Source organism: Monopterus albus, unplaced genomic scaffold (genome assembly GCF_001952655.1).
Source record: "Monopterus albus unplaced genomic scaffold, M_albus_1.0 scaffold40.1, whole genome shotgun sequence".
NCBI lineage: Eukaryota > Metazoa > Chordata > Actinopteri > Synbranchiformes > Synbranchidae > Monopterus > Monopterus albus.
The window spans coordinates 984,648-995,531 of record NW_018127920.1 but is presented as its reverse complement, the minus strand read 5'-3'; the positions used below and the strand labels follow the sequence as shown (position 1 = coordinate 995,531).

Genomic DNA, 10,884 nt, shown 5'->3' with positions numbered 1-10,884 from the left:
GGAGGAATATTTTCCCCCATTACGAGCACTGAGCCAATACAGGTCATTAGGAACTTTATTATAAAATAGCATACATTTCAATACAAAATGGTTTTACAGTCACTCACGATGAATATGATGCAGTTTAATATTCCACATTACAAGATTTTTATACACCATAGTCCACAGTTTTGATAACATTTTATTAGCTCTTATTGCACACTGAGGAACCTCTTTTTCTTGGCTGTGTGTGTATAAGCATGGTGACGCCACTCAACGTCTGCTGTGCTCTCATTCTCCAAGGTGCCAAGTTTGATCATGTACACTAAACAAAAAGAAAACATTTAACATTTTACACATTCCAAAAGGGCTTATGAACACTCAAAAAGCTAGCTTTAGCCGTTTTGGGGTATTAGAATGATGGGTATTACTACAATCCATATACATTTATATTTCTGTGCGTTCATTGCAGAGATAGGCCTGGGCAATTTAGAGACACCAATCAACCTAAACTGCATGTCTTTGGACTGTGGGAGGAAGCTGGAGTACCCGGAGAGAACCCACGCAAGCACGGGGAGAACATGCAAACTCCACACAGAAGGGTCCCAGGTGGGGCCCGAACCCGGAACCTTCTCGCTGTGAGGCAACGGCGCTAACCACTGCGCCACCGTGCTGCCCCACCGTGCTGCCCCACATCAATATCTGAGAGTTCAAAAAGTCTGATATCACCATCATCATAACATATTGACCTTTTATAAAGGACATGGTACAATAAAAAAAGTTATCAGTGCTCTGTGGTTGACAAATTTTGTAATGTCACAATTTCCAAGCCAATTCAAACAAGTATTGGGCATTTCTGTACTGTAATCTCTTGTTATTTATCAGGCAGACATATATGCCAATATTGATATATTTGTGATAAGCCAATATCAGCAAATATAAAAATCTTAACCTGGCTCAACATTTGTTGTAACAGAATGCGACTGGCCAATCAAATATGTGCATGCTGCACATTAGAGATTCCTTTGCAACGCAAATCCTGTAATCATACTGCATGGTTATACCAGGACCTGTAGCAACATAGAGCTGTGTGTTCAGCCTGAACATCCATAATGACTGGAAGCAGAGGGAAATACTGCCTTGCCTAAGTCCAACAGCAAATGACAAGATACTACTTTCAACCATGCAATACTGTATACAGTGAGGAACAGAAGTATTTGAACACCCTGCGATTTTGCAAGTTCTCCCACTTAGAAATCATGGAGGGGTCTGAAATTCACATTGTAGGTGCATTCCCACTCTGAGAGACAGAATTAAAAAAAAATTTCAGGACATCACATTGTATGATTTTTAAAGAATTTATTTGTCTTGCACTGCTGAACATAAGTATTTGAACACCTGAGAAACAGCAAGAATTCTGGCTCTCAAAGACCTGTTACTGTGCCTTGAAAAAGTCCACCTCTACTCCACTCATTAATCTAAATTAGTAGCACCTGTCTGAGCTCCTTAATGGGTAGGGCTTCTATGTTCAGTAGGTAACATGTGAAGTGCACTCCCTACACCTACCAGCGGGTGTCTCTCTAACACAATATTCACAGGCTGCAGTGCTGTTCAATTATGTGTGGGTGGGAATATGGGAGATGGAGATATAAAAAAATGAAAGACTTTATTGCTTTGGGGGACACACATGCATATATGGCATACATATGTATATGCGAACTCATGCACAAGCAAAGACACTCAAAGGATGGGGGCAGCAAGAGAAGCAGCTGGGGATCCAATAAATTAGAGATGATTGAAGATTACAGTTTAATATAACAAATCTGTGGGACCTTCAGCTCAGTTCACTCAAATTAAAGGAGCACACACACAGTTTCCATAGTGATGATGAAGTGATTCAGGAGTATGCCATAAAAAATGACCATCTGTCAATACCCTTAAATTATTCTCATGATTGTTCTCATGATGAAACAACTACAGCCACCCAGCTACATTATGAAGGATCATCACAGGATTTTACTCCTCTCCACCAAATAAAAGCTTCAAGCACTACTCTAAATTCAAATCACTTTGAAAATACTAGCCCACATTTTTTATTTTTAAGGACATTATTTCCTTTTATGTCATGTTGCATTAATGCATAAATGATGAAGAACAACACTGACAAAGACTCTATTGATGGAAGAAGAGGATGGCTGGGTCTTCCAACTTGACAATGACCCAAAGCACACAGTCAGGATAACCAAGGAGTGGCTCTGTAAGAAGCATATCAAGGTTCTGGAGTGGCCTAGCCAGTCTCCAGACCTCAATCCAATAGAACATCTTTGGAGGGAGCTTAAACTCTGCGTTGCTCAGCGACAGCCCCGAAACCTGACAGATCTAGAGGAGATCTGTGTGGAGGAGTGGGCCAAAATCCCTGTTGCAGTGTGTGCAAACCTGGTCAAGAACTACAGGAAACGTTTGACCTCTGTAATTGCAAACAAAGGTTTCTGTACCAAATATTACCACTGATTTTCTCAGGTGTTCAAATACTTATGTTCAGCAGTGCAAGACAAATTAATTCTTTAAAAATCATACAATGTGATTTCCTGAATTTTTTTTTTTAATTCTGTCTCTCAGAGTGGGAATGCACCTACAATGTGAATTTCAGACCCCTCCACGACTTCTAAGTGGGAGAACTTGCAAAATCGCAGGGTGTTCAAATACTTCTGTTCCTCACTGTATGTTGCATCCAGTCAGATAGCAAGTTAGTCACCAATACATCCAGTAGTCACCTCCATTTTGTTCATAATAAATTACAACACTGCTTCACCTATTTTAGGTGTTAGTGCTAAGCTAGCCTAACCGGTCCTTGATCTACCTGGATGAATCCAGAAGGTGAAAAGCATCTTTATCTACCCATACGTACGTTTCATTTCAAACCTAGGTCCTACTTCTGTCAGCTCAATGTTCTTGTGGTCTGTTTTCTTGTAGGTGTGATGTCTGTAATAAAAATGCATATTACTATTACTACATTTCAAGTAACACAAGGTTTATATAGTATTCAGGAGTACTTTGTCACTGACCTGAAAGAAATGAAGTCCTCTTGGTTGGCAAATGTGATTACACGCCTACTGTCCTCCTTCGGCACTGGAAAAAGATACTTAAGGATATTGGATACCTGTGCAAGCGGAATTAATTAGTTGTACACACAAACAAGTAGTGAAAGAGGATATCAGTGGTATGTGGTAAAGTGCATGGTCCAGCACTCACTCACCCTCTTGCCAAGATGTGAGGTGAAGTTGTGAAAAATGAGGTGGGGGTAGGCCTCAGACATGGTGCCTATGTCTGGAACATCATGCCTCATCACCACATTGTAAAGTGTGAAATAAGCTGTGGGTCCAAATGGTAAGTGACACACCACCAGGCCATCTGTGAATATATACATGAACAAAAAAAAAAAAAAAAAAAAAAAAAATCAGATACTCCAAGTGAAATGAGTGATCTTCCATTTCTTATAAAAATAGGTTTACAGAGGTGCTTTGAATTGCAGGTTAACACAATAGTTACACCGTTTTACCATGGTCACCATCTTAGACTAACGTGCCAGCTTGTTACAACTTAGTGTTACTTTAACAGCTATTTTTAGTTAAGTCTTTATTCTTGTCAAAACCTGGCACCTGCATTTCCCACGATGCAACTCAAGCACTGACAGTTCAGTGAGAGATTTGGGTGTGTTATGCTAGTAGTAGCTAATCTAGCTTCAAGCTGCTAGTCTCAAGCAGAGACATCTATGTGAAATATATCAACTATCACACACTTCCCTCTAGATAGACAAAAGGCTTTATACAACTTTTTCACATAAGCAGTAGTACTCCCCAGAATCCTTGAATATGCTGTTTAAAATTGGTTGAGTTTTCCACTGAGTCATTGTAATTCATCTGGTAACATATAAATAGGGCAGTTGTCAAGAAATTTTACTCTAAACCAAAAATATCAGCTTCATGGTGGCTATAAAGGATCAAAGACGTGCACCTGACCACAGGAGTGTCACAGCAAGTGTCATTGTAGATTACTGAGTGTAGACTGATAATGGCACTCAGCCACTGAAAATTAAATCTACAATACAAACTGCAAAAAGTGAAGAGGACTTTATAAACACATCTTGAAGGCTACCTGGTCACAGTCACAGAATATGTTAAAAGAAGAAAACGACTCAATTCAACTGATATACCTGGTTGTCCTCTTGTTTCATGTACGATGACGAGGTCTGTCACATTGTTGGCTTTGCAGGCTCGCACTAGTGCAACGATCTCATGGTTTCCTCTGTTCATGCGCTGGGCTCCAGGGAACATCAGTTTTACCTCCTGTTACAAGTTACATACTGGACAATGTACTATTCCACTAGCACACAACACCAGACCCATATCTACACGTCAGAAGAGCTTAATATGACTTCAGAATTGTTATACAGTTGATAGGGTTATTTGATGCACATTAACAACCAAAGGTTAATTGTTAGTTAACAATTTGTTGTTAAGATTGTATTAGCCTGAAATTACAATTATAGGCTCAAAAAATAAAGTGTTGAAGCTCGTGTACATCTGGCCTACATCTTCCTCCATGTGCCCATGCACCACAGTGGGAAGTTAAGAGATGTAGCATAGAGAAACTGGCCTGACCTTGACAAACATTTTTAATCTGGAGCTGGGGTCTCTGGATGTAGTGACCATGACCTTAGGATCTTCCACTCCAGCCCATTTATACTCATCATCCATGCGAGAGCTGACACCTGCACAGACAAAATAACTGATGATTAAACAAAAAGAGAAGAGCACTGATAAATTGGGGCCATTGGACATAATATTGTTGGAAAAAAAAAAACACCAGCCTTCTGCCCCTTCATCGTCATACTCCAGCAGCTTCTGTAACTGCAGTGCTTCTTTGCGCACCTCAGTGGGAAGAAGACGATTTTCTGCAAATAACAAATGCTTGTGTTACAGCAGGGAATGTGCAGATCACTTGTCATGTAAAATGCAGCAAGAAAAGCAGGATCGAAGGAACATGCCATCCTACCATCAAGCGCTCCCCTCAGCTTCTGTTTTTTCTCCTCTATTGTTCGAAGCCTGTCCTCTTGTGCCTTCCTGTACAGGTACTCCCTCCTTAGTCTCACCTCTCGACGAAGCTGCCAACATTCAGGAACATTACCTGTACACTAAGTTATCTTGAACAAATAGACCCAGACTGCAAATATACAGTACTAACAAAATCTTTATAGGTGAGCTTGGTTCAAAAACATGCTTGGTGCTAGCTCCATCCTGTGACTCTCATGCATTGCATACACTCGAGTGTATGCAATGCATCTTCTTTCATACGTCTCCCTGTCAAAAACTAGCTCTAGTCCTGTTTGTTCACGTTACTATTTTTTAAAAAACAACATTTGGTGGCATTGTTAAAAAACTGAAATGGAAATCGGGTTAAATACTATAAACGCCTTATTGAAAACATGCCAAACACTTCATATGACACAAGGTCCTCAATTGAGTATAAAGAGGAAAATGGGAACATTTAGATTTTTATGCTAAATTCATAATAATGAAGCGGTGAGAGTCGTCCCAGAAGCTGACACATATTTTATCTAAAAATATGGCTAACTGAAGTTAGATATCAACATATTAATCATAATACACAATTGATTAATACGACAACTAACAAGTTGAGGACCCCACTGTGATGTTTATGTTCAATGGGGACATCAGGCTAACATGAATTTACATTACCCGTATAAGTAGCGTTAGCGTTTCCTAACTAATAAAACGTGTTTTCACCACTATAGATTTTATAACCAGCTAATAAAGATACGTAAAATTCATAATGTTTAAAAATCAATCTTCAACTCACCATGTTTTTTCTTCAGCTAGTAGATAGCATAGATGTAGCAACTCACTCACATGTAGAGCGCAGACATGCCTACAAGAACTTAATTCATTGGTTGACAAAGGAGCCAATGAGAGTGCTCTATACTGAATACTGAATACTTCTTCTTCTTCTTCTTACGCCTTTTTTATTTAATAGAAATAACAGAAAAACAGTTCAGTACAAACATAAAGCAGAACAAGAAAAACAGGCAGTACAAAGTGAACAAAATACCAAAGGTAAAGTTATACTGATATAAAATAAAAACATTTGAAGGGGGCAGTGGTTTTGAGTAGTTTTTTGTTAGACTGTTTTAAGTGTGAACGTGTTTGGAAGTAATTGCTCAGATCAGATTGTTTAAAAGTTGTAAATGATGGTATTTTTCCCACAGAAATTTCATTTTATGAATGTAGAATTTGGCCAAGATAATGAGCAGCTTAATATTTTTCACTGCTAGAGAAATGGGGCTTGTCAAAAACTGATAATATGCCACATTCTTTAGGTAAAATTTCCTTACCATAATGTTTTTTAAGATCAAAACAAAGGTCAGTCCAAAATACTGTCACATGTACACACAGAAAAAAAAAATGTTCTAGGGGTTCTAGCACACTGATGCAAAAAAATGTTTGGAATGTATTTACAAATAACGAAGCTTAATGAATAAAATGTGTGTAAAAATTAAAGTTCTCTTTGTTGGATAACACAAATTTGTGGTGTAAAGTAAAAAAAGTGTTATATTTTTTTTTCATGAGGTTCTTCTTCTCCTTCTTCTTCTTCTGCTGGTTCTTCTTCTTTTTAATTCTTTTTATTTAACAACAATGTAAATCAATACAAAATATATTCAGTACAAATTGTTGCAACACATGTATAACAGCACGCATTAAGGGGACAAAAGGACAAAAGTAGGCATAATATATCAAAGTGAAAATGAATAGCAGAACCAAACAAGTGGGAACAAAAAAAGAGAACAATATATAAAATACAAAGAGGTAAAGCTATTCTGATATAAAATTAAAACGTTTGAGGAGGTTTATGGTTTTGGTTCATTTTTTGTTAGGGTTGTTTATTTGTGACAATGTTTGGAAGTAATTGTTAAGATCAGATTGTTTAATAAAAGCTGAAAAGGATGGTGATCTTCGTTTTCCTTCTTCTTCTTAGAGTTTTATGGCGGTTGGCAAAAAAACATGGTGCATTACTGCCACCAATTGGATAGAAGTGTGGATCAGGACTCTTTACCTCTTTCCTAAATCTTATAATTAAACATTTAAGACAATTATAATCGTTTACATCAACATTTAATAGAAGAAGTTAAATTCTCTTAGTCAGTTTCCTTTTTTTTTTACAAAAACTGGAACACAAACAAAAAAGCATACATCTCCAGACCTTCTTTGGAAAATACACAAATCAAACCCCACCTTTATATTTCTAAACTTCTGAATCAGTTCCCTCTTCTCAACCTCATATTTTGTGCAGTATAACATAACATGCTCAAATGTTTCTTCCTCCCCACAGAAATCATATCTTCCAGTAATATGTTCACCCATTTTAAATAGTGGATTATTTAGTTCTGTATGTCTAAACCATAATCTAGATATTATTGTTTCTTCTTTCATACGTCTCCTTGTCCTACTTGCTGCATCTACCTTTCCCTTGGATTTTATATAACCATCTTCCTGTTCTCTCTTCATCCTATTGTTTTCTCCCAGTTTACTTTTTATAACAATCCTTACTTCTGCTTTACTATCATTCACCTTGATACCAATATTTGTATTTTTTTTTAACTTATTTTGTCCATTTGTCAGCTACTTCATTTCTAAACTTCCATCAAACCTTAACTTATTTCAAATCTGATACTGATTTCTGGTATATGGAATGCAATTCCTACTTTATTACCTGAACCTTTTGATGCATCTGTATATATCTGAATGCAGCACTGCCTCTCTATGTACTCCTGTATATTTTTAGGTTCAAATTTCAATCAGTTTTGTTCTTTTCTTCTAATAAAGTCAGATCTACATTTGCCTCTGGTACAAATGGACTAATATTTCTTTCACATATTCCTATTTCTTCTGCTTTCTGTAGAGCAGTCCAGCCAAAACTCTTTATGTCTCCTTTGTCTTTTTCCCAACAAGATTTTAATATGGCTAGGGTTGGCTGGTCCTGTCTTTGTCCCAATAATTAAACAATAGTTTCTTACACTTATCAATGATTTTTTTGGGATATATACAGTTCAGGTGGATTTTTCATCAAGCCATAATCTTAAAAATGTAAAGAGTTTTACGCTTTCCAGCTCATAATTATATATATCTTCCTCGTGAATATCATTGTTTTTGTTTTTCCCACTGAGAATCTAAAACCCCATTTTAGTGACCATTCTTTCACTTTCCCAATTGCATCTTGCACTTTATTTACAATACATTTTATGTTTCTTCCTCTTTTCCAAATAGCCCCATCACCAGCAAAAAGAGACAACCCTGGCTCAGTCTCCATATTTAAAAGCACATCATTAATAATAATAGAAAATAACAAAGGATTTACTATGCTACCTTGTGGTGTTCCATTTTCTACAGTACCATCTTGAGAATAACTATTCTCTATTCTAGCCTGGATTGTTCTGCCAAGTAAAAAATGTTTAATCTGTACATCCTACAGGTGATCCCTAATTTACTAAAACAGATTATGAGTCTCTCCGTCCACATCATGTCATAGACCTTTTCTATATCAAAAAACACTTATAATCCACTTTCTTTTTTTTCTTGAGCTTATCTAATTTCATGCTCCAAGCATAATGTTGGATCCAATGTATTCGTATTCCTGCCTCTCCTGAATCCACTGTGATATTTTGACACATATCCATTAATCTATCATTTATCATTGTTTCCATTATTTTACATACTACTGACAGTAAAACTACAGGCCTATAACTCCCCGGATTACTGACTATCACATATTTCTGCCAGTCTGCTAATATATAAAACACCACTTACCAAAACCTCTTGTCTAAAAAGATACTCATCACTCCCCACTGTTGTTTCCTTAAGGACTTCCCAATTACCTGGGAAGTACAATTACCTGCTAAACCCACTCCTAATATTAAATTTTGTACCATCTCAGTTGTTAAGACACACTAAAATTTTCCTGTCCAACAAGCACTGCTCCATTTTCATCACAAAGTATTGTGTGCATTAAAATCACCACACCGTATCAGTTTACCTCACAAAAACCCTTTTATTTCCTGCAGTAGTTCTAAAGACATTTGTCTACAGGGGCTGTAAAAATTTTGATTCTTATACTACTTTCTGTTGTCCACATTTCAATCACTATAAATTGCAAACTTGTCCCTTGCCCCCAAAATCTATACTAGACACTTTGTTTTACAAATATTACACAACCTCCCCCATGACCCTCGTCTCTATCTCTATGTACAGTTTCATATCCTTCAGTTACAAAGTCTAATCTTGGTTTAAGCCATGTCTCTTGCATCCAAATGATATCTGGTTTCTGTCTCAAAGCACTGATAAATCCTCTGAACTCCTGTCCATTTGCTAATAAACATCTAGCATTCCACTGAATAACAATCATTAGGCCCTTTCACCTGCATTCCCTGATTTTCTCTCATACTCAAGCCTCTTTTTCTGCTCCTTTTACTATTATCTTAATTTTTTTCAGTTTTGTGTTTGACTTGGTCTACACACATAGATCACATATGCCATGAACAGTAGTCGCTTATCCACACTCAGTGTTACTTCAGGTTGCTCTTTTCTGTGTTCTCTCTCATTTTATCTGGCTCTGCCCTTCTTTCTTGTCTTTGCACTTTGTTTACAGCTTCTGAGTAACTAATATCAATCAAACTTTTACTGTATCTGCGGATCACCACCGCCCTCTTCCTGAATTCACATCCTCTATACTGACACTGTGTTGACCTCCACAGTTACAGCATTTTGCCTGAGCACTGTCATTACAGCTATTATATGTGTGGTCACCTCCACATTTAGGGCATCTTTGCTTCCCATTACAAGCCACTGCAATATGCCCAGATCTCTGGGCGTGGAACATATACTCTTACTGGCAAACTCATGCATCCTATTTTCACTCTTTCTGGGAGATCAGGGCCCTGAAACTCCAACAACACAGACAAACTGGCTATTTTCTCACCATTTATAGCTTTCAACAATCTCTTTAATCTTGTCACCTGCCCTCCTTGAATTCTTCACTCTATCTTATCCAAAGCCTCATTAGTACGAATACCTGTAATCACTCCTCTAGTACTTTTATTCTCATTCAATACTCGTTTGTCACTAATCACTTTTTGCAGATATTTCCTAGTTGCATAACTTTATCCCCCTGATCTTCATTTCTACATTATAGGAACAAAGTGCCGTCTCTTAAGACTTAGCCATATCCACATCCCCTAGCTTTTTCCTCAACTCTTGAGACAACTTATCACTTTCTTTCTAACCACCTGTTGACCCTGATCTGAACTGTTTCCCATCATAGCTTCTCTTGTTCTGATTTCCGGTATTTCCTAATCTTCATTTGGAGCTACTGTACCGCGCCCTCTCCCACTAGAAACAGGTGTCCATCGAAATCTATGTCAGTGTCCTCACCTGTTGCCTGAGCTGCCATCCCAATCCAGCCACCATCCACTTTATGCCAGTTCTCGCCTCTCTATACTGACTGGCAGCCTTTTCAAATTATAAGTCTGGCACTCAACAATGGGGCACAGAAAATCCAGTCTGTCAGTGTTGAGCGTGTAGACTACAGTCCAGTGATGGGGAGCAACTATTTACACATAACTATCTACTGTAATTAAATTACCTGTTACAGTTTCTGAGAAAAAAATACGTTATGACTTCTCAGCTTTATTTCTCAGGTTATTGCCCAGTTTAATAAATTTTGGAAAGTAAACTAATTAAGACTAATAAGTTACATAACTTTGATACATACAAGTTATATTACTTGCTACATTTTTAACAGGGGTAACTAGTAATCTGTAACCCATTAGGCTGA

At 37.5% G+C, this 10,884-nt stretch overlaps 1 protein-coding gene across 1 annotated transcript; it reads right to left on the bottom strand.

The window, feature by feature from the left end:
* Positions 1–37: 37 nt before the first annotated feature.
* imp4 (IMP U3 small nucleolar ribonucleoprotein 4) lies at positions 38–5,986 on the bottom strand. The gene is made up of 9 exons (XM_020599166.1): positions 5,860–5,986; positions 5,035–5,143; positions 4,850–4,933; positions 4,641–4,750; positions 4,193–4,325; positions 3,236–3,390; positions 3,045–3,139; positions 2,888–2,961; positions 38–304 (listed from the first exon to the last, which is right to left on the bottom strand). Exons 1-9 carry the CDS (start codon positions 5,860–5,862, stop codon positions 192–194), a joined length of 876 nt encoding a protein of 291 aa, XP_020454822.1. The 5' UTR covers positions 5,863–5,986; the 3' UTR covers positions 38–191.
* Between the last annotated feature and the right edge of the window lie 4,898 nt (positions 5,987–10,884).